The 25100-nt window shown below is 41.0% G+C and overlaps 1 protein-coding gene across 1 annotated transcript; it reads right to left on the bottom strand.

Annotated features, from left to right (window-relative positions):
* Positions 1–353: 353 nt before the first annotated feature.
* tmem161b (transmembrane protein 161B) lies at positions 354–23820 on the bottom strand. Its single transcript, XM_071527220.1, has 12 exons — positions 23625–23820; positions 15528–15631; positions 14247–14330; positions 11827–11924; positions 11196–11352; positions 9315–9466; positions 9167–9227; positions 8918–9058; positions 7640–7753; positions 6180–6354; positions 4627–4723; positions 354–4529 (listed from the first exon to the last, which is right to left on the bottom strand). Exons 1-12 carry the CDS (start codon positions 23625–23627, stop codon positions 4234–4236), a joined length of 1482 nt encoding a protein of 493 aa, XP_071383321.1. The 5' UTR covers positions 23628–23820; the 3' UTR covers positions 354–4233.
* Positions 23821–25100: the final 1280 nt, after the last annotated feature.

Genomic DNA, 25100 nt, shown 5'->3' with positions numbered 1-25100 from the left:
CTGTAGAAAGGGACATCTCCATGGCAATATTTTGTCAAACTCATAAACTGAATGTATTGGGTCTAACATACACATACTGTGAATTCCAGAAAGGCAGGTCATCATTTCCACTTCAAATAATGTGGTGCTTCCAATTTGGTGATGATGCATGGCAGCCATGTTTTTTTTTTTTTTTTTGCTTTGCTAAAAGGCCAAACCATCAAGACGATTCAGAACACACAAAAAGGCAGCTGTGCAGTAAAAGCCCAAAGAAAAGGATATATATATATAAAACAATGCCACTTTATTCAAGTCATTTGACAGTTTTCCAGACTCAGACTGGGTATAAAATCAGTCAATTTTCTTAATCTCCGTAAAAATAAGTCATTATTTGCCTGTTATAGAGTTTACACAAAACTAGTTAAAACAAGGGAACCATTTCACAACACACAACATGCCAAAAAAAATTACTTATTGTTCTCAAGCATATTTAAACAAGGACCAGTACTCCTGTTAGCATGATTTGGAAGGAATGAGAGAGAAGGAGCGCACAGAGTTGGACAAGGAGAGACAGATCGAGTCAGTGAACTGACAATTTTACAAATAGGTCTTTGGTAAGGCATCATTTCTGAAGTTGTCAATCCTTCTGTTGCACTGACCAGAGTATCATCCAACTACAATAGTGCCATTATCTTGACTTACAATATCCATCAAAATGAACATGGTTGTATTCAGTGTTCAAACTCATAATTTCTCTCTTTGGTCATCCGGGAACAACTAGAATCAGCTTGGCCAGTAATACAAAGATTGTGATCAATGCATCCTTCTGCAGGTGTCTCTACTTGTTAGGACTGTAAGCTGACACATATAGATTATGTAAGATGCTCTATCAGCACTGACAACACAACTCACCGAGTTTCTCAGCAGTTCACAACAAATCCATAGCTAAAGTGCCCAACTGTCAATGTTTCAATATTTTGGAACCAACTGCTCTGAAGTCTGCCATTCAAGAGGCAGCTCTAATAATCAGCATGTAAAGCATTGAAGTAATTTAACCCGTCTCCCTGTCAAGCTACTGCTAAGGCCGTATGTGAAGCCAGTGAGCCAGTGGAATAGTCTTGCATAATGATGTGATTTGAATCTGACCGTCAAATGAAAACCTCTAAGATCCTTTTGTAAAACCAACTTAAGAAAAAAAAAAGACATAGTAAAGAACATAATTTATTAAAGACGATCTAAACCAGAAATAAATACATGAGAGAACAACAATGTGTGTAATTTGTGAACCCAACAATGAAAAATAAACACTTGAGTGGTAACAAACAGAACAGCCAATGCCTCATCAGGCCAATGAATTCTGAAAGTATCCCAGCTACTTCTCAACAGACAGTTAATTTGTAATTGATTTGTCTAGAACACATTTTCAAAAACTGATTTAAGTCATCATGCACTCCAATAGCAAAATAGAGTGTTTGCTGTTAATAACAGAAATGTTTACAGGCCTCAACATGTATAATAAATACAAAAAAATATATAAATCAACTCAAATGATCATTAGGAGAAATTCGATTTTTTTGACCTAACCAACACAAGGTGTGAGGCTGTTTCAGGGATGGTAGTAGACAGGTTAAGAGTTTAGGAAGTGCAGTTCTTACAACTGGAGGGGGCTAAAATCAACTCACCATACCAATCATTTTCATGAAAACAATCTAAAAATTAGGCAGGATTGATACATTCATTATGTGCATACTCCCCATATTTTAAAACGGAGACAAACAGTGAAGATAAGACTTTAGACATCAAGAGGTGTTCAAAAACAAACAAAACAAAGTATGCGATATGGTGCTGCTTGACTTTGCAAAATGTATTCTGTACAAAATTCATAGAACTGGAACTCATGAATTATAGTTCTATGATATAATCAATGTAATGATAACAGATTGTGAAATAAAATGCCAGAGAACCACAAGTTTCGGTGATCTGTGATCAGTCTGGCGCCATGTGCCCTACATTCCTGAAGAGGCTGGACAATCATATTGGCCGTGTGTTTCATCAGCACAATGTGCGTGTGCGCACGCATATACCTGTGAAAAAGTTACGGTATGCGAAGGGATTGTAAATACAAGTATGAATGTCCTAGAGCTATTGATTCCCTCATGTTCCCCAGAATACAGAAGGCCGCGGGTTGTAGTCCAGTTGTAGTTAGAAACACTAGCAGACACCAAATCTACAGCCATTGGGACAAGGGGACAGGCTCACTTGGCACCATTTTGAAATCAAAGTAAGTTCTAAAAATCCACAATTTGATCCATTAGAAAAAAACCAAACATAAAAACAGGAGATAAAAGTTAGTTCTCAACTGGCTCTAAAAGCGATGGATGGGGAAGAGGCAAAGAAAAAAGATGGAGGAAAAGAGGAAATAAAGGCTTCAGCTTATCAGCAGTAGTTGACATCCTCTCCTCTAGATCACAATGCCCTTTCAGATTACAGCCGACCTACAGCACAGATCTTTCTCATGCACACAGACAAACACACAGCCACAAACACATACCTTGACTAAGCCCTATGTGCTGTCCTCCCTTTACTGCTCAAAAGGAGCTTAAAATTCTCTCATCTCTTCCAATATGGCTCAGTTTAAAACGAGGGAGATTAAAACAGAAATTAAAAGTCACAAATGAATCGGAACGCATTTCATTCAAAAACCTAGGTTTGTCCTTGGTGGCAAGTTCACTTAGACATGTTTAAATACATCAGTTTCAAGTTAGTGGGAAGTCTCCCAATGAGTTCATTGTCTCTTCTTGCTCCTCTGCAGGTAGGACTCTCCTTGGGCTGTCCATTCTCCAGCCATGGTTGGTGGACAGCTGTGACCATCTACTGGCAGCTGTTCCTCGCCAGTCCTTTTGGGAACATCCACAGGCTGCCCCTCCCTCCTCCTCCTCCTCCTGCATGCAGACACACTGGTCCCTGCTGCTCCACTTTAAGACTTTTACATACATACTTCTGATCGGTGGCAACAGTATTGGGACATTTGAGAAAAATAGGGAATTTTGTCTGGTCAAAATGTATATTTCTGATCAAAAGATAAACATAGTTATCAGTACTCCCAAAATTCAGGTAAACATGGGGAAAAATTACTCAAAATAAGGGTAATTTTAGGCAAATATTAAGTTGCGTAACATTTACATATAATGACTGCATGAACCCCATGAACATCTCCAGATTCAATGAAATCCTGTGGCATACTCCCCCCAAATATAAATATCTGTGACAATGTGTCTCCATGGGATTTCAGCAGTGGCACGGACTCTGCCCTGCTGTGATACAGGCTGGAATACGGACGGCTCCCTGACTCAATGTCCGGGCCCTGTGCTCGTGTACCAACCAGAAAACATTACCCTCCTAGCACTGTGCCTCCAGTCATGCAGGGTAACTCCACCGGGGTAGTTCTTGCTGGATAATTTTCTGATGCAATTCAATGGCAATACTAGTTTCAAGGAGCACCTACCGCTGAGGTGACCCCGCATAACTCAAGGAATCGAGATGGGAGGGTAATAGTCTGAAATTTGAATTCTACTGACGTGCATGAATTTGTAAAAGGCTGCACTCTGGGCTTGCTGGAGTATCTCGCATCAAGATATCAGAAGTCTGGTGATGTTGATGGATCAAAAATCTCACCTAGTTATTGCATGTGAACAATTGAAGTATTGACCAGAAGATTAATTTAGTTTGAATTCATTTGTCCCAATATGCTCCACTGAAACTGGTGAAACTGACCACAACAACTGCCATATAACATATTAACATCTCTGCAAATAGTTTGAATCAGTATCTGAGAGTCAGCAATTTTACTTTGTATCATTCAAATTTCATATATACTAAACTGGACCATTTTCACATTACCATCTCAATACACCACTGACTGTTTATTAAAATTATTATTGACGCAAAATTGAGTCTCTTTGTTACAGTTTGTGAATCCTGCTCTCCAAATAAAAAGGTAGTAGTCGTAGTAGTAAAAACAATGACAAGAGTTCACAGAGTCATCTGTGGAGGAAGCACTGGAAGTTGAACCAGGAGCTCTGATGATATGGTCAGGTTTTTTACGAGGTGGTCAGAGGGAGGGAGGGAGGGAGGGAAAGAAGGAGTTGTGGAGTGGAGTCATCAATAGGCTTCTGTAGCCCCACACAGTCCTTTCTGATCGGGCCTAGAACGTAGCCCTGTGGGACTCCGCCTGCCACCGCTGGGTCGGTGATGCTATGCCGCCATGAGATACTGATGGTAAAAGAGGCCGAACAGAGAGGTGGAGAAGAGGCAGGCAGCAATCCACCAAGTAAGGAAGGAGAGGAGACCCCGGAAAAGCAAGGGGCTGAATACAGTCCGCAGGCCTCCAAGGGCCACCGACAGCTGGGCTACCGACGCCCGGGCTCCTGCTTCCACCACTGGAGCTGGTGTCGGGGCTGCTATTGGTGCTGCCCCCATTGCAGGGTCAGAGTTCATTTCATGGGTGCAAGGCAGGTCATCTTCAGGATAGACCCCCCAGGAGTGTCCACCTGTAACAAATAGGCCGATAAGAGGAAAAGGGTAAGAATTCCTGGGGCCAATGAGATATTCTGTACTGGTAAAATCACTGGACAGTGCATGACTCACCTAAGGTTTTTAGCAGCAAAGTTGTATGTAGCAACATCACCAGTGGTGCCACATACTGTAGTGCGATTACACACAAGTAGTAAAAAACACGCGCAACCTGGGTGCAATAAGAGAAGAAATATGTCATTGTAATGTACTGTTACAATCCCATTGGTTCTTAAACAGAGCATCTTGCAAGACTTGGAGGTATTATAACACAAAACTATCATAACTTGTACAACCTTATTGTTTCTCTGAAGTAATTTCCCCAAACATCATTTAGTGCTATATGATCAGAGCAACAAAATAAAAATTCAAAAAACAGGAAAATGTAGGATAATAGGAATTTACCATTACATTAATGGGAATGCCTAAAAGCCTGAATTCCATCATCAACTCTTGTGAGTGGCCGACTGACAGGCCACCGCTCACCATTAGGGGTGGGATTCATTCAGGGATCTTACCATACAATTTCAATTCACAAGCCATTATTTGATTATAAAAGGATTCTTGATGTCTCACAATTTTCAGTTAAATACATAGTGAGTTTAACATTGTTTTATTTTTCCACATAATATACTTATACTTCATGATTTAAAAAATAAACTACATTCCTTTTTATTGTATAAATCAATCAATCAATTGCAATCATAAACATGGAATGAAGTGCACCTGTTATATGAACCCTACAATGCATTATCATCCAATTGTTGTAGACCGCTGTGTAACTTGATATTTTGAAAAACAGTCCTCCATTCAATAATTGGTAATCAAGGTTTCCTCACAAATAATTGTACAAAATTTAGAGTAAAGAAGCCCTTATACAAAAATGAAATAATATGTATTATGAGAACAGCAGCAACCTCATACAAAATAAATCATTATTTGCCATCTCTCATGAAAAACACCAAACTTTTGGTTGTAAAAAAATCACAATAATTTCGACACACAAATAGGCCTACAGGAATTAAAAAGTGTGGGTTGCTGTAGATAAAGGAGGCAGCGATGTGCCTCACCCTTCCCTGCAGTCGTGACAGAGTGGGTAGCGGCATTCACAAAGTTGACATTTTTTATTGAAATGAGTGCTACTTGGTGGTTCACTTGCATGCCACATTTACCAGTGGCTCCTAACGATTTGGAAAAGGTCTTGATCCTATTCTGCAAGATATGCATGTTTGCCAATAAGCAAGGAAACATTAACCTGCTAGATTTTTGTACAGAGCTTGAAGTCAGGTTCTCTTCCATACAAGAGATACTTGACCTTTGTGTGGCAGAGCTTGCAACACATGTGACTCTTTATCAAATTTCTTATTTTCCTTGAATCTCATAAAAACCGAAAGGTGTCCACGTTTGCTTTAATCAAGGCGGAGCTGGCTTACTCACATTTCTCCGCTACTAATACTACTAATTACAGATGTAAACAATGCTTAGACCTCCAGTCTGTCACAACTCTATTCTTTTTTTAACATTGCGCCATAAAGAGTGTAAAGTTATGCTTTAAAAACTTGGAATTCATTTTTATTGTGCGCACTGATACAGAACGGCAGGACTTTTTTTCCCCCATCTCTACTCACCATCTTCTGCAGGTCAACAGTGCTGATACGTCCTGCCTCCTTCTTCATCTGCTCCACACCCTTCTGGGCCAGGTTGAGGTAGGCCTGCAGGTGGTGTCTCATCATAGCCAGCCGGAGCACACACAGCAGCAGGATGGCCCATAACCGCAGCGTATCATACGTCTGCTCAGTCATTCTGATATAAAGAGAGAGAGAGGAGTGTGAGCGAGAGAGAGAGGAGGGATGAGGAAGGGATGAGAGCTGTGCTGGCCCATGAACTCAACACATCATGTGTCTGCTCCATCATCTGGATGGAAGGGAGAGACGATGAGACAGAGAGGAAGGAGATAGGAAGAGCAAAGGAGTGAAAAGCAACTCATAGCAGAGGAGAAAACGGGGAGAGAAATAAAAAAAGTGGGTGAAAGTGAGAGATAAAAAGGTAGAAGGGAGGTAATGTAACATGATGCAACTGATTCCCAAAACAGCAAACACTTGGAGGGGTTTAATCAGGTTTGACCTTGATGGTATCACAGTCACTGTCAGCAGCAGAAGAAAGTTAGACACATGACAGAATTCAAGCCTAAGCAACAAATGGAAGATGCCATCTTGGAATGAATAACCAGCTAACAAATGACAGAGGTTAGAGATATAATAAAGAGCTTTCCCTGAGGTATGGCTAAATTTGTTTACAGTCTAATTTTAACCCAAATAGACAGCATGTGTATTGTTGTCGCTTCATCTACAAGCTGAATACATTTCTTATCTCACAGAACCATTGCAAATTCCATTTTCATGATTGCTGTTGCATTGTTTACATCCATTTTCCAGCACAAAAGCCACAATTACTTTTATTTTCACAACTTGGCAAAGTTGTACCGTCCCTCTTGTTTGAATGGCAGGTAATTAGCTTGTTAGATTCAGAGGGGAGTCCAACTAGCTTGCCTACCAAGTTTAGATCCATAAACAAAACGTGTGAGGACTAATACACCCTGAGCACCCTTGTGCTCATGGAATGTTTATGTATCCTCACGCACATGCTGGAAAACATTTTACCTGTGGGCCGTTTTTTCTCAATTTTCTGAATTAGTGGCCAAAAATATAATTGTAAATCTTCAAGTAACTTGAACATACATTAGTTCACTTTTCCTATCAAGTGTGGGTATATGCACTGATTCTTTAAGGATAGGACATGCTGATGGAAAATAATTTATTTTTGTTCCAATGTTTGAAAACACAAATACAAAGCAATTTACAGCTTCAAAATGTTTAGCTGTCATACTTCCAGCCATTGTATTGAGAACTAATTTTATTTGTGAGCATGAAAAATGTCATCAATTGTGAAATGTGAAATGTAGTTTTGGTGAGATAACCACAAAAACAAGTAGTGTGCCACACTGGCCCTAGAACTGGCACTGCACTGCATCACTGGATCGGGCATTTGAAGGATTGGTGGAAAGAGACAATAATTTTGTTTTACTTACAAAGGCACGCTTTCCTTCCCCAGAGTGGGGTTCATTATGTAGTCCTTGGTAATGGGCTTCACCCACAGCAGGACCATGATAAGAGGGGACAGGAAGTTGATATGGAGCAGAGTCCTAAAGAAGAGGGAAGGTGAAAGTGAGACGGCCAATTCAGTAAACAGATACTGAGGCTGGGTGCTCAAAAGCATCCAACAACTTGTACCCCGGTGTATCAAGTGTCTCAGAATAGCATAATTACAGAGAGTCTGGCCAGTCAAGGAAACCTGACCAGTGATCCTTTAAGATTGAGCTATTTGATAAATATCGGCCCAACAGTCTACTCACGTGCATTTGGGAACAACTATCAGTGTATAGCTTACTGAAATCTTTGGCCATTTGATATCAATTTGAAGTTTGCGCACAAGGAAAAAAAAAAGTCCATATTATCAATGCAATTTTTCCAGAGAGGGGTGAGAAGATAGCCTGGGCATAGTTTTTGAAGGGCTTGGAGATAATCCCTGCCAGAGACAGGGTCTGAGGATGTAAGCTCATGACAGTTCAGAGGGGGATGGAAGAGGAGGCCATTTTGGAGAGTCTGCTATGCCAAAGTGGATTATCTGGGTGCGACGTGCTCTCTGCTCTGAACCCCCTATCATGGTCGTAGACATGCCACCCAGTGAGTTCTGAAATAGAAATCTGCCCCAACTGAGGAAGTCTTCATCTGACTCACAGAGTGCTCTTATCCTATCTGACGCACTCTAGATAGCAGGGGACAAGTGCAACTGCTCTGTACTTGCCATTATGGTACTCAAAGATAGGATAGTTTGATATTTGAGCACTATGTTTTTGATGAATTTGAGGATATCATTTGTTAACAAAAGCCTAGACTTGGAGAGAGAAGAGAGCACTATACAGAATTTTCCAATAGCATATAACCATGTATATTTTGATGAACAATCTGAGATTATATAAAAAGTCAATATTTATATATTTTGCATATTTTTAACATACTTTTTATTTTAGGCTTGATTTACATATGATAAAAATACTTCCAAAAATCCATGTTAAAGTTCCAGTGCAATTCTAGGCTATTGTTTAACAAAGGGCACGTAATGTAAAGTTTCCCAAATATTACTTTACCTATCCCTCTGGATATCAATAGAATCAAACCACTTTCGATATTCAATCTACTTTCCAGTCAAATATGATGTCAATATGCCCAGGTTTAAATGGATACTGACAACAAACAAATGACTAAACACAGAGCAGAACAGGAGAGAAATACTGTGGTGGACTCACTGTGTAACTTTGGCTGTGGTCAGATTGAGCGCATCTAGGTGCATCTGGGCCAATCGTAGACCAGGGAAAGTTAGAAATGCTCCAATCAGGGAGCAGAGCAGGGCCAGGATCAGCTTAAAGGTGAGTTTAGATATGGGACCCCTGTGGAAGAGAAAGGACATATTTAATAGTGAAGTTTCTATAGAGTCATAAAGCATTCATGAAAACATAAAGACACTATGGATATGAGAATAATGATATTGTACTTACTGGGACTCAAGGCCCTGGTGCTCCAGAAACTGTAGAGCACTGTCAGAGAAATTTGCAAAACCTAAAAAGAAATGATTAAGTGATTTACTCAAAAAATGAGACTGTCATGTTAACAGAAGAATAAAGACAGAATAAAAGGAACACTCACCGGTCTCCAGGCCAAACTCCAGATAATTTTCAGTGACTATGAGAATGGCCATGGCTTTGACAAAAAAGAAGAAAGCAAAAGTGATGCAGAGTGAGCGCTCGCCTCCTTCTTCCAGCTTAAAGTAGTGGGCCGTTAGAGAGAAAAGGGTCTTACTGTGACAGGGTCAAGGAAAAAAATCTGCAGGAACACACTGGCACATGAAACGGGTCCAAACACAGTGGATTATAATGCAGACATATTTTCAATGCCATGGCCAGGATCGAGGCCAACAGAAATAAGTCTCAGCAATCAACCGAATACAAAAAGGTAGAACACAGCAACAACACACCAAACACTGTTATTCATCTTAACACAAACACACTAAGGGTTTGTGCATACACACAGGCCCTCTGTAAGCCCTCAACCCAAGTCAATGCCACACAAACCCCGCTACACCTCCTACACAGAATGTGTGGGTACATTAACTTGGTCTTTGGCAGGCATGCTTGCCACCGTGGTAATAATGGTCTTTTATGCTGCTCCTGCCAACACTGATCCAGAGGGCTAAGGACACAGCATGTTTCTAAAGCTGACTCTGGTCTCTGCGGAGATGGAAACTTGCCTTTCTTCAACATTCCAGGTGACAGCATGCCAATTTTTCACTCCGTTTCAATCCATTTCATGAATGGTAATCAATCCAATGGAGTCTTTTTTCTTCCCGTGGCCCTTATTCAGTACAGTGAAGACAGTTGCATAAAAAAGGTACCAGACAAGTTAGAGCCAGCCTGAGTCTGAAAAGACGAATGCAGCCGTGTTTGAGCCGTCACCGAGTGTACTACAATTACTGTGCCCCTGAGCCGGAAGGACCATCAACAATAGCCAGAGGCCAAAGTTTCAGCAGCTTATTCTATAAAGGCTTTGGACATTCAGTAACATTCGGAAAGTTTAGTAAAGAAGAAGGAAAAAAAAACTCAGGCAAAGGTTTATGCAGTAGCCTCAGATGCAGCTGCTTGAAGATGACATTGCTCTAGTGACATCAATGAAGGTGGACGCAGCAGTGGTTGCTCTTCAGCCCCAGACTCTTTAACATGCCATCGGGGTTGAGATGGGAAACCTGAAATCAAGTGTGCCATTAACACACATATTGAGCCAACATATTCCTCCATCATCATCTTCATCTTCATCATCATCACTCATTCAGGTGAGGGCCCCTTCAGTCCCATTTCATTCCTTCCTGTCTCTCCCTTTTCCCCCCAAGCAAATCAGTCCGTTGGGCTGTGAAAATTGGGCCTCCAATCTCTCCGACGTGGGCAGGAAATGACACACCATCTGACCGCACTGAGCCAGGCCCGACCGGGAGCGTGGGAAAGATTGATCCCCATGGACGGTGGCAAGGATAATGCATATTATTTAACTGTCATTCAGCGGAGCAAAGTAGCAGGTAGCCGTGGAGCATGAAGGTGCTGGCAGTCAAGCCAGTAGGAGCTCTCCGTCTGTCACTTTACAGCCACTCTCTGCCCACCACTGCATCCACACAATCAAGATGGACTGATTTGGTCTCTCTTATAGACAAAGAAATGTTAACCTCCAACAGATAAGGGACAATGGTGAAGAATCTTAAGTGAAAACAATGGGAATGAGAGGGTGCAGAGGATAGAAAATCCAGACTCCTGCAGTAACTGTAACAAAATAATATTTGCTTGAATTAACAAACTTCGAAAATGGGTTTCTCCAGCTTAAAGCTCAAGGTTACTTGCCTACCCAGTACTTACCCAATACCTATGACCTATACCTTGACAATTTCAAGAACAGTTTACACTACAACACTCTGATGCGATTCATTGACAGACTGATCAAAATGCAGGCCTATTGAGATATAAAGAGCGACTGATGTAAGGATACATGACAAAGGCGAGTACCAGCAGGCACCAGACCACACTGATGTTCATCTCTCCTGAGGGCTGAGCCACACTGTAGTATAGCTCTGTTATCAGATACACTACTGTTGCCGCCACCGTGAAATCCACCAGCCACTGGAACTCTGGGAAGTAGTGCAATGCTGGGGGGGGTAAAAGAGTATTATTGAATAGAACTGCTCAATAAAAGAGAAATATACATAAGAGTGTGTGATTGAGTGAAGTCAGGATTGAACATAATTTTTGGCAAACATATGTCGTCTTAGATTTACTAGTGCAGTGCCCATTCAAAACATGCCTGTTTGGAACGGGCCGATTGCTTGGCCTCCGGTATTGCTGCTTGCGGCTTTCTCGAGAACCGCTCATCCAAACAACTTCACACTCAACACTGCGCTTCCAGTCGCTTGCTTTGAGCCCTGCTGCTGCACAGAGCGCTGTTCGCTTGTTTATTCAAAGTTAATTAATATTGAACGTGACGCGTCCAATCCGACACTGCATGTCCTTGGGTCCCCAGCAATACACCCGCCAAGTGTGAAGTAGATCGGACGAACGGTTCTCGAGATATGTGAAGGACACACATACAGACAGAGATTCCTTGCTTTATAGTATGATGATACCTAATGTGTCCACCTCTGTGATGCACTTCGTCTCCAGCTGTAGGTCTATGTCCTTGGGAATTGTTAGCGGCTTGTTGTCTATATGACCATTGTACTTCCTGGGGCAAAGAGGACAAATCAGAAAAACAACAAGGTTGAGGAGAACAGATACAAATAATTCCATTATGCAATTGATTAAACTTTGTATTTGTCAAGGATGAGTGTTATAATTTTTTTTTTTTACCTGTGTGGAGATGTAAACTTGGAACATAAGGTAAATAAGGTAAGGTAAATACATTGAACAGCACTCACACACCAATATACTGACACTAATAATAATAATAATTATAATAATAATAATAATAATAATAATAATAATACACACTGGTGTGAGTTTTGGCAGACATTTTAGTTTAGTTTTTGTCACACGAATCGCCATTACATCCTACCTGTTTTTCTATAGTGTTGGTAATAGCATAGCCATTTAACACGCTTCCACACCGTTTTCAATATCTCTCTGTGCAGTAAACAACTATGAGAGAGAGCTGGGGTTGGGCTGAGAGGGAAGATAAGGTCAATACTACAAGTGTAGCAAGATGGAGTGTGTTGGGAGACTGTCCTTCAACCAGAGGGACTGGCCGCAAGGCCCCGTTTTGTCAATCATCCACTCTGCTGAAGTGTCCCTGAGCAAGACACTGCATTCCTACCAGCCCCATGTGTGTTGTTCTGTAGGTGACCTCCCTATGAAGAAGGGTAAATGAAAAGAGAATTTCCCTGCGGGGATCAGTGAAAGTATCCCATTGTTATTACTATGCTTGGCAGCAGCGCTACATATTCCAATGTCAGGTATGTGAATGTATTTTGAGTAAGTCATTGTTAAACTGCCCATCTGAATTGGCTGTGGTAGTAATCTTTACAAGCCAGCTGATGGCCCTGTCGAACATTTTAACTCTTGTGTGGTTGAACCTGTGGTGGTTAACCCACTGGCCTGTAGAGACGCTGACTGACTACCTGGGCATTATATATTATCGGTGAGGTAGCGCCAGCATAGTGTTACGATTGATTATGATGTGCAAGCTTTATACTCCTCTCTTCCTGTAGAGGAATCACTTTCAAGTATGTTAAGATCGCGATATATGACTTTAACAACAACTTTACAATGTCTTCAGATTTTCAGTATAAAAAAATAAAGACAATCTATATTTATTCCATGTACTTGTAATAATCCATGTTTTTTGTGGGGATTTTGGCAATATCTTTGGAGGTGATCTTTGTTGTGGTGTTTTGTACTGCACTTCCCAACTATCACTTTGCAACAGCACCGCCAATACTCGCACTTACTCACGTATTATTATTACTACTATACTCCTCCAGGCCTACAGGGGGCGATACACAGGCTGTGTTGCAACACCAACAGCAGGAGCTTGGCCAGCTGTTCTTAGGCTTGAAGAACTGTCTGGTGGGCCTCCCTAGTGTTGGGCTTTGTTTGTTCAGCCCTGTGTGCGCTGGATTCACAGGACAATACCACTGTAAGACGCTAGGGCCAAACATGCCCCGGACAGATTTCATCTCTGAGGCACCTGACTGAAAAAAAAGGGGCTCAGCTTCGCCCCTCACTGAGGGAGTCAGACCACTAACAAAAGGAGCGGAGCCGCATGGCACGAGCTGGCAAAAGGACAGTGGTCTGTCTTTTACTTCGAGGGATTAGTGAACATGTGGCGTTGCTGAGCTCCAACCTGCCTCACACAGCCTCAGAGAAAGGACTGTGCTACAAAACCGCCTTAAGTTAGAACCCGGAGACCATGTGGAACAGTAAGGATTAACTTTCATTTGTGACTTCAATTCAAATTCGCTTTTAAAAGGACAGTACAAAAGAAACAGCACTAAATTCATGTGTGCAACATATGGTTCAAACTTCCACCTGCAGCCCTGAAATATTGAATAGTTGTTTTTTTTGAATTGCAAAGTAGTCTGGAAGGAGAATCATCTTTCAGAATCAAAGTTTGACATTTGACCACTTTGAAGGTATAATGCATTTTGGGAAACTTTGATTTCGGAATGGATGCAATCCTTTTAAACTGCCATACCCTAAAATAGCCTAAACGGTAATGGCTCCAAAAAACAGGACTAACTTTCTTCACATACACAAGACAGGGCCATTTCTAAGCCGAGCTGCTCTGAGCCCCGATGAAGAGCCATAAAGAACAAAACAACAAAAACAGACTTCTGTCTTCTTACTTCAAACAGGCCTTAAACGAGCCACATAAACACATCAGCTTCATCTCTCCGCCGACATGCCTGTGTTCTCCATCCATCTCAAACGTCTGCCTTTCCTCTTTTCATTCCTGCCTGATGAAAGAGGTGCCATTCGTACCTCTTCTGTGCAGTTGCGTTTCCCCCACCCCCACCAATAACCCCTCTCCACCCCCCCACCTTCCTACCTGTCTTTCTTCTTCTGTCCTTTTTGTTGTTTCCCAGCTAAGCTCCTCAACTCATCTTCCGTAGGGTGCTGATACCACCGCAGACTGTGAACAGAGAGAAGGAGAGAGAGAGAGATGGAATCAGGCAGAGAAAGTGAGACGGATAAAGGGGAAAAGAATGAAAAAGGGGACACACTAGTCAAGCAGGCAATTCCAAATCGTGAACTAGAATGGTAACTGAAAAAAATAAATAAAGACAGACTTTATGCCTTCCCATCAGGACTAGGACATATTATATAATTCATCATTTGTTGACATTGAAGTGCAGAAAGTGTACTTGAACAAGAGACATTTCATAATTTCTCATCTGTTGACTTCTAGTTTGGGTAAGAATGAATAGAATTCACTTACTGTAAACAAGAGCTTTCATATGGGTCCTTAAAGCATGCATATCAAAATCACATTGTAAATGCTCTTGGCAGCAGAGACTTTAAGTCTTGGTTGTATGAGCATGCCTCAGAGCATCAACGTACAACAGCTCTAAGCTTTATGAGCAAATGCCTAACAACAAATGCACAAAAGAGGCATTTCTCAAAGCTTTAGCTTACAGTACATCAACTACTCTAATACAGTTCTAAAAAGCACTTGTGTGAGGCTTTACAAAAGCAAGGTTATCAGTCTCCTTAAGGACTGAGCTCGAAACAAGAGCTAATTTAAGAGCATCCTTTTGAAGACCAACATTTCAGGCACCCTTCTTAAGTTTGTTCGGAAACCCTCTTGTCATAGTTTCATGAGAGGCTCTCTGTGTGTGGTGGAGGAGGATGGTAGCAGCACAGCTTGTTTTCTTTTCCTTTTATATTTATTTATTATGGAAAAATTAATTGCAAAATACTCTGGAGGCACACTCCAGGCCTCCTGCTTAGGCCAAAACTTTTCAAAAAATGTTTCAACAGTGCCCTAAAAAAAAACCAAGAATGAATTATTAAATGTGTTCCAAGAAGCTGTTTACTGAAAAACACATATGGCACTAATTAGAGGAAATGAGGCGGGCACTTTATTTTTAAGCACCGTCCTCTCGGGTCATCCCAATATTTTGATGCCCTTTGGTCTTTGCAGCCTGATTTAACGATTCTTTTTCTTCTTCTATCCAAACCCTTTTCAGCAGACTGAAAAAACTGAGACTGTTTACAAGCCAAGTAAACCCATTGTTTTGGACTCTCTTTGAAACAAACTGCTCAGAAGGCAAGTAACTGAGAAAATTAAATTGTGGCGCTTAGAGGAACTGTCAGGACTCCACATTACCTGCCACTGCAGAGTAGCCATCTTGCAAAGGAATAATGAGGTATGATTTTCTGAATTACGCTGGCCATTACCATGGTAACCACCAGCTGCACGCCGATCACACCCTGTGGAAGTGGGGAGGTAGAGGTGGGGGTTCAAATCATATTTAAATAGTAATTAGACATGACATACAGCAGTTACACATACACACTAAAGGCTTATATAGACATTGGTTATTTTGAGGCATTTCTCCATACTGTGTAAAATGTGTTTAAAATGCATTTTTTTTGGTTTATTTAGTATTTAAACTATTTAAGTGTTACAATTTAAGTGACCAAAAAAAAGAGCAAAACTGTTAAGTCTCAGTCCGCTAGTCTTGCTGTCACACCGTAATGACAAATCCTGATGAGTTCAGCTTGCTCAATAAAATTCTTTCAAAGACAATCACACTTAAACTAGATTCACACACCGCAAGTTGTTTTGGACTGATGAAGCACCACAGGTGCCAGGGGCTGACCCAACACACCCAAACAACTCGGCTTATGATTTAAGATTTTAACTCCTCATCTTCATCACCATGGCAGATTAATAATTTCAAAGTGATCAAGTGATCAAGTTCATGCAAGCCAAAATTAGTGCAACCCTGTTAACAGAGGTTGGTATTAAGTAGAAAAACAATATGTGATTAATATGAAAAAAGCTATTCTGAGTGACTGCCTTTAACGAGCTGGATTGTATACTGGAGCAACATTCAAATTGTGCATGCGATATTTGATATTAGTGGTGATTTAGGCTATATCACAAAGTTTTTAGCTATATGGTGTGGCAACTGACTAGGGGCCCTATTTAAATGATCCATAGCGCATGGTATAAAGCGCATGGCGCAAGTGCATTTAGGGCCAAATCCACTTTTGCTAGTTAAATGGCGCATAATCTGGGCGCAAAGTAAGGCGCACGGCACAAAGGGGTTGTACTTAGTCTCTTAATTAATCATAGGTGTGTTTTGGACATAACATGAATTAAACCAATCAGAGTGTCATCTCCCATTCCCTTTAAAAGTCAGGTGCACTTGCACCTTGGCGCATTGCTATTTAAATGCCGGATTCGGCAAGTTGGAGAAACGAACATCCAAAAAGCATCTAAATGTCATTATAGGCTGACATGGTGTCAGCCTATAATTAGTCTCAAGTAGCCTAAGTGCATTACAGTCTTTTAGACCTAGTTTGTCACAATTAAATCCGACAAATTCAAGGTGTTAGGCATTGGGACTGGATGTCTCAAGGTAATAAATACTGATGCATTATGATGCACAGGGCGCATTGGAGACGCCAGTGCCAGGCGCAGCGTCCTCTACAGCCTCCTCTTTACCACGGTCTCACACTGTCTGATCCCCCGAGTCAGAAAACAAGAATACAGAACTTGTCGATGCGTTTTTTATTCACATCGAATGAATGTGAAATGTTGAGTGCGTGGTTACGTTCACTCTTTCCAAAAACAAAAAGGCAGGAAGATCAGGAAGATACTGCGCCAACTGTCGGTAACTGTCTGTCGGTTCTGAAATAACAGCGCTATGTTTCTATAGGGTACACAAACTATGTATGTAGGCTATTGACCAATCAAGGGCGATGTGTGTGCGCATCAGATAGGCCTATGTTGTGCGTCGGGTGAAGGTACTGCCTTTGCAGTTTATTTTCATGACTTTTTGCTGGGCTGTGCTTTTTACATATTTACTGTGTTATTTTTCTTGGTTGTAGGTTGCTGTTGAGTTTGTATAACACTACAGATGTAGGCGCATCTTACCATCTGAATAATGCGCCCTTTAAATAGCAGGAAAATACTGCGCCATTGACTTTAGACAAGGTTTTTGTTGGTCAATGGCGCAATCGCTTTCCGCTGCCTCAAGATAGCAATGCGCCTGACCACACCTCATTTTAAGACCAACACGCCCATGGGCGTGAAAATGACAACTGTGTCAGTCGGCAACTAGCAATGACACTTGCGCTGCGCTTTGTGCCGGGTGTAAAATAGGGCCCTAGGTGTGAAAAAGCAGGCTGAAACACAGGAGGTGAGTGGCATGCAGAGGGCCTACTGGGGATAGCTGGGCCCAAATAGGCTGCTCACACAAATTTAAAACTTTTGATTGTTCTTAATCATCATGCCTAATACATCGGGCACAGAGAACAACAAAACATATTGATAATCTCATTTATTATTTTCTAAAAATAATAAATGATTTTTTTAAAATGATTTTTTAAAAGATCAAACTGATTGTGGTCTGTCTGACTGTACACCTTTCTCTGCATAAAAAGGGCCAAAGCAAACATAGATATACCTGACTACAGCGACACCATATTGCTGTGGAGAGATCACTGGCAAACAATGAGACACTCTCAAGTAAATCAATGGTATAATATTTACTGAGCTGAATAACATTATGCCAGTAACTGGGATCAATGATGGGAGAGATCAATCATGTAGAACAGTGTTCATTTGATGCCAGGAATAGGACTGAAAATTGATTACAGCTTTACCTCTGCAGACATAAGTCACTGTCTAATAAAAACCCTTAACATTGCCTCTAATGATTCTGAAAACAAACCCTTAGTAGTAGAGTATGAGTGGCTTTTTAGCTCTGGCTTGACAGAGGTTTCGATCATAACACGTGAAACACCAGAGGAAAACATGTTTTCCTTGTGAATAAAAGGAAATACTGTTGATGGATTAGGTTCCTCAACCTTGGATAAGTAGGCCCAGAGCTCAAACACTGAATGACCTTCATCTGACTTTCCACACAGGGATGAATTGGCCTGTGTGGAGCCTAGGTGTTCATCACAACAATGTCATTCAACCAAACCAGAAAACATAAATTAAGCTAGCTGTGTGAGATTCCTCAATGTCAATCTTACACTACTTTCCCATTTCAGTTAAATAGAGGAATTTACTTTTATGAAGTTGCTGTTCAAGAGAGCACTCCCATCTAGCCTACTTTCCTCATTCTTCCATCCACCCTTGCTTTCTTTCTCTCAGCGATAACGTTATGGATTTTCAGAGAACTGAATAAATAGCATAACAACTAATTTTCAAACCCACAAGTAGCACAAAACATTTCCAGACATGAACCAATTTTGTTCTGGAGAATGCAGGCCTAATCCCAATTCCTAGTGGAATTATTGGTAAATTATGTGTAAACAAATATATCTGAAGCCATGTTGTAAACCACAAACAATGGTGCACTTCCAAGCCACTGGAAGTTCAAGTACATTCCAATAAAAGACTTGGATCCCTCTTTAGCACTGTTAAGTTTATTGTTACAGTGGGGCTATGATATTACTATGCTGCAGCAGGGCAAGATAAGGGTCCATTATTCCCATGTGCACACATCATATAAGCACTGGGGTCCAAACGATATAGGGATTTGGAGTCTGATAAAAAAAAAAATACCAGTAACTGGGAGCAAAGCAAATTGATCTCTGATAAAGGCTGATAAAAATTATTGATGATGTTACTTGAAGTACACTGTGAGACATTAGGTACGCATTCTATGCATATATGCATTATGCATTAGTACATTACACTAGAACATTACATTAGAAGCACATAAAGCCATGCACTACACTACATTGACTATTGCAGTAGCTACACAGTTGCCTCAGAATGGGTGCATTAAAGGCTATTTTGACACTAGGGGTCCTAATTTCGTGCCGGCACAGATCAAGCGCAGTGACCTTGCGCCGGTGAAGTGGCAAATTTTCAAGTAGATTGTAGATGTTCTACTATGTTCTTATTTTTAGGACAAAATATATTTCTGAAAAGGCCAAATCAAAACGTGAATATTCAGGCTATCCAGAGGCATTCATACAGACATTGCTCTTTCCACATTTCATTGGTGCATTATCAGAGAGAGAAAGAGAAAGAGGCAGAAAGAAAGTGACACAGAGGACACAGTCTGAACAAATTTGACAGATAATATGGGGCCATTTTTCCCTTACAAGGTGTTTCTTCAAGGGAATGTTCAGAATTTTTTTGACAAGTCCATCCTCTTTATCTGTAATCATACTCCTCCTGAGGTTGTTCAGAAAGTTTTGACAACAGAACTTTTGTTTTGACGCCAGAGTCCTGTTAGCATTTGTTAGCCATGCTAATGACAGTCAATGTGGTATCAAACCATTTCTTTCAAAATCGCAAGCATGCCATGCACTTCTATAGCTGTAACAGAATTGGTTAATAAGACCTGCAATGAGGCAGTTTGGGGCGGGGAGGGGAGGCTTGGGGGGAGGAAGGGGGGGCTGCAACATCTGTCACAATGTCAGCCTCCAAGTGCCCAGGAGGATGAACAGCCAGCACTCCTGTGGTAGGTAGCTTAAGCTTTAGCAACATAGGGAGCTCAATATCAACCCAGCACATTTAGATCAATATTCACTTAGGCTTAAGAGGCCAGAATCATTCCTGTCATGCTGCTCCTTTATCCACTCACTGTAGGTGAGGTCTACAGTTTGGCCTATCTCCAACTCAATCAGTAGGAATCATTGGTATCAGTGCCTGCACACACTTGAGCAAGGAGAACCAATTAGCTAACTAATCCCCAATAAAATATTTTTCCTCCCTAATAGCAATCCCATATCTGGGCTCGCACCTGGGTTTTTAACAGGGAGTCTAAGCTGTGATTGCAAACTCATCATCAATATCCTACATCAAAGCCCATACACTTTGTTTTCTTCTAAACATGCAACAGACAATGGACAGTCTGATTTAGAGAAGGCTACATAAAGACAGCTTGAATAGAGACACTGTTCTCCATCAGTGGATGGTAGAAGATGAGGGGAGAAGAAATGTGAATTATTTCTCTCCATCTCACCTGCACATTTTTGAGAGGATAATTTCACCTTGTCATAGTTCCACATACCTTGTCGGTTACTCTGCTGCTAAATCTAGCAATACACCACCTACTCTATGTAGGCTGTGTTGGCAGTGTCCAAAATTAACTTTTTTGTTCACCTACGAAAGGCTGGTACCGGACAAATTACTGTTATTTTGAATCAGGTACTGTATGAACCATTCAGTAAAGAGACAAGAGCAGATTTAGAGCTCAAATTTAAAACTTTCTTACTCATACAATGGATCATTTTTTTGTCTTCATCTTCATTTTTTTCTTTTTTGTGGCTTTTTAGGTGTCAACACATTGGAATAAAGTTTCAACTGATGTTGAGGCTGGTCAACCATCCAGGCAGCAGAGAAACAGGAGTAAAAGTTTGTAGAAGTGGTCAGCAGGGACAAAGTTTGAGAACAGGCAAAGACCGTATATAACAGCGGCTTTCAAATGGTATCATCTCAAAACATTACCGGCCGGTGTGGTGGGTGACCCTGATTGATTTATCCACAAAATTTACCTGCATTTGGCACTTAGCAGGTGTTAATTTCAGACCTTGTGTGTAGGATGTCAGTGGTGCATTATTGACCAGAAAAATATGACTCATGACTGGCATTCAAAAATCACCACTGTAGACTAGAGAGCCCTATTGTAGATACCAGAGAAATAACTGCTGGGTAGGGGTGGGTGATATGGACAAAAATCATCATATCACAATATTTTCAGATATCACAATTCACAATATGCATCACAACATTTTTCAGTTTGCTTTTCTAAGGCTAGGTTGAAAAGTATGGTAAACTCAACTGGTAAAATTAATCTGGTAGCAGTACAGCCTTACAGGCATATTTGCAGCTGGGCATTTCTTAACAAGTGTCTACCACTTTGAGCTATTGAGGCCTTCACTTTCATCTGTTTTGATAGGAACCATCCTTTGCTATGCTAACTGTTATAGCACCCATTATCTTTTACCAGCATTTGTTTTTCTTTTCAAATGGAGTGCCTCTCTGAAAGTACTTGGCTAGCAATGTTTGACGCTGCCTTCAAGTGCTCCTTGTAAACACCACTTCCAATTTAGAAGCTGTGCATTGTGCAAGTTGTGCATTCAAGTGCTTTTGGCTACTTTTGGCACTACCATAATACGGACCATGTAAAATTTGATATTTGGTTGCTGTTTTATTTTTGAAATCAAAGCCACTATGTTGCAGCAACAGAATGAAAAGAGAAATATCATGTAATTGATGCTAGAATTTATTTATTAAAACACAAATATGTGTGACAAAAGTTAACCAAAGAGTAAAAATTTGGGCTGATGTTGTAATTATGATATTTCCGACAGCACTTGAAGGCAGCATAAGTGGGCCCCTTGAGCTGTTCTCAACGATGCAGTCAAACAAGATGTTTAACTACACAACTTTAAGCTTTCAGTATGTTGTTTTTGAAGATTCCTTTAAAGATAATTAAACATGTAGGTTGTATCCTCTGTTGAGCCAATCCTCTTCTAGGCATGTTTTATAAATGATAATCACTTGATAGCATTGGATTGCAGCTGGTGGAATGTGCTACCTTAAGTTCTGTGTTTACACTAGTAGCATGCTAAACTAACCTTATGCCCATTCTGGTTGTAATGTGAAGTTTGTCTCCAACAGAGGAAAACAGGGAAACATCAATCATACTAAACAACTACAGTGCATGACACCATTGAATGTGTTTGCGAGAGATGAGTTACGCCTACGTCACGACTAGTGGGGGTGTGGAAGGAGGGAGTATATGATGCCTTGATAGGAGAGGTGATGAGGCTGGACCAAAATACTAGACCTAGATTTTGCCACGGTCATGGGGATCCCCAGTGTCACGCAGCATGGTGTACACTCCAAAAGCCAAAGTCAATACCTCTTCTGGAGTCACAGAGGGGAGAGTGGGTCCCATTAATGTGGCAATTTACACTCCATCAGACTTGACGCGTGGCCAAACATGACCTCTGCAACTCAAGACAAAATTTCTCCAGTACAGAGTAGCGGTCATGCTATATAGGTCAAAAGCACACATGCTCAGTTTGGAGGATGTTGGCCATTCTCTGTGGGGGGGCTGCATGGATCTCAGGCTCGGCGGAAATTGAGCCAGCATGGACTCTCTTATCTTGCCCAGTCCGCTTGACCCCCTCCACACAAAGACCAAATGGAAGCTGTGGGGGGCAGGGGGTGGGGGCTGCTGTGATAACCACTATTCCTAAGAGCTCAAATCACCTAACTGCCACCTTGCCCATGAAACCAGCACTGGACCTGCAAAAACTCTGACTGACCCATGCTTCCCAAATTAAGTTTAGCCTAACCATCGGTTGAGTGTGCTTATTTCTTTCTCTAGCCAGAAATTGTTAAGCTGCCGGATGCATGAAATCTAAACAAATAATATTTTCAATCCAAATATTGCTATTGTAGTTACTCCAACAACTGTAATGTTTCTTGTTACAGAGGGGACAATTCAACATGATACGGTTAAGTACCTTTTGATCTTTCAGCAGACAGACAGATTACAGTGCTACTACTCAACAAAAATTAAAAACAAAGAAATGATGATTACAAATACAAGTGTGTGCTGACAAAGGTGCAACAAGTGCAGCTGACTGTTACTCTCAATCAGTTTCCCTCAGTAAACTGACTACACACATATTCTTTCTGGTATGTAGGAAACATGGGATGAGGTTTAAATGAACAAGTATGGTCAATAAATGTCATAGATGATTGTACTTTATGAACTTTATGAAGTTCACAGTTCCTCTGAGGGCATTCTGAGGTCAAACTGAGCAGATCAGGTAGGCACAGCACACCTTGGACGTACCTTGCTGCCAAATGAATGGTAGGCTAATTGCTAATGTCTTAGTAGCAGTTGCAGAAATCCACGTATCTTCCAACTTTACCCAGCAATACTGGCTAATTTCAGTATTCACATACACTATATGCATATGAACGCAACTCATGCAATGTTATACAATTAACGTAACACCATAAGACTGCAATCAACGCTAGCTAGCTACATATACTAGCTAGCAGACGGCTAGTACCTGTCTGGCTAGCAAGCTAAGCTAATGTTACACTGCACACACACAATGACAATTTTGCAGAAAAGCATAACTGGGTCACCAACGGTGTACACACTTTTTACCAACTGACACCATATCAATGAACTGCGACGAAGCAGAGAAAATGTTATGTCAAGGCTAGCTAACCACAGGTGCTCGCTGTCACACTCACCATGTTGATGCAGTGGAGCTGAAACGGACTCAACCCCGACAACTGTCACACTGAGCACCCCGACTCGGAAATCGAGCGGCGCGGAGCACATAAGCCCTTCGTACGATGGTGATGCACAAAGTTAATGAATTTCTCATTCAAATAGCCACCGTATCCTTGCAAAGATGGTTTACATCGTCAGAAATCAATGGATTCAACCTCGGCTCCCGAGTATTTTCAACTGCAGTAGAGGTCACGCTAAGACTCTGGGTAGGCAGGCGTCCTTAGATATGCCTGCACACGGAGAGTAAACTATAAGGTTTCAATAATTTGAAATTGGATACATTAAACTAATCTTACTTTTAAACGCTAAAATAAATATACATTTACATAACATTGCTTTGAATTCTTGTAAAATACAATGTATATTTTGTAATTTTGTATAGGCATAGCCAAGAACACACTAAGTGAACAGTAGGACCGCCAGAACCGGAAGACAGCACGGAGTCACACATGACCACATGACAGATCGGCACCTGCACCAGCTGGGATGCTGGCATCTCGGTGCATATAGGCGAATAATCGAAGTCTCTCAGCTTCCATCTTTAAAACGACGTTTTTGTCGGATCAGTATAGTGTATTGTTTATTGGATAGTGTAATGAATGTTAGTTCTGTCTGCCCCCTAAATGAAGGTGATTGTTAGTGTTGTTTGTACCTCACTGGCTTATAATTAGGCTACATAGGTTACTGTGACATTACTAAGTAATATAAATGGCACCGCAGTTGTGGCATAATATGACAGGAGGGGATAGGAGGAGAAAACAGAGATTAGCACAATTGCCATATTAAATTATGCTGACCACAGCTTCAGCTGTCAATTGCAGTATATGTAAATCATTGTCACTCCATAGTAGGACTTGACACATGTAGGGTCTTGATGTCCAAATGTGCATGTCACAACAAACAATTATGAACAGTTACTCAGAAACCTTAGGCTACTCTGACTCAACCTGTTTTGCTTTCTTTGAAAAATAAAAAGAAAAGGAAAAAAAAACTATAAAGGAGCTGTCAGAAATATGAATCCAGCACAGTCGAGCTTAAGTCATTTAGCAACGCACTACAGTAAGACTGAAATGCCTCCTAAAACAAAAAGAAAATGCATTTTCTTTTCATGTAGGACAAGCAAATGCTCTTGATCACAATGTTCTATTAACGATTTCAGAAGACTAGGGCCTCTGGCAAATGTTGTAGAGGCTTTCAATGAATCTGAGCTATTTTTACTGATATTCAAAGTGAAACTCCGCTCTTAACCTAATTCACATACACTGTTCTTTATGAGCTTGGACTGATAAATAATGAGGAACAACATATAGCCTACTATTGTCCTGCAAAAACTAGTAGCAGTCAGAGAACCGAGACTCAAACTTCGATGTGGTTTGTCTTTCCTTTTAAGCTTTTACACACACATGCGGTTTGGTCCTTCTCATAGTGCTCTG

The sequence above is a fragment of the Centroberyx affinis genome, unplaced genomic scaffold (assembly GCF_046629955.1).
Source record: "Centroberyx affinis isolate AG114_WGS23_722 - 3 ecotype Tasmania unplaced genomic scaffold, CSIRO-AGI_Caff_v1 ptg001502l_1, whole genome shotgun sequence".
Taxonomy (NCBI): Eukaryota; Metazoa; Chordata; class Actinopteri; order Beryciformes; family Berycidae; genus Centroberyx; species Centroberyx affinis.
The sequence above is the reverse complement of the archived record's forward strand: the minus strand, read 5'-3'. Positions and strand labels throughout refer to the sequence as shown.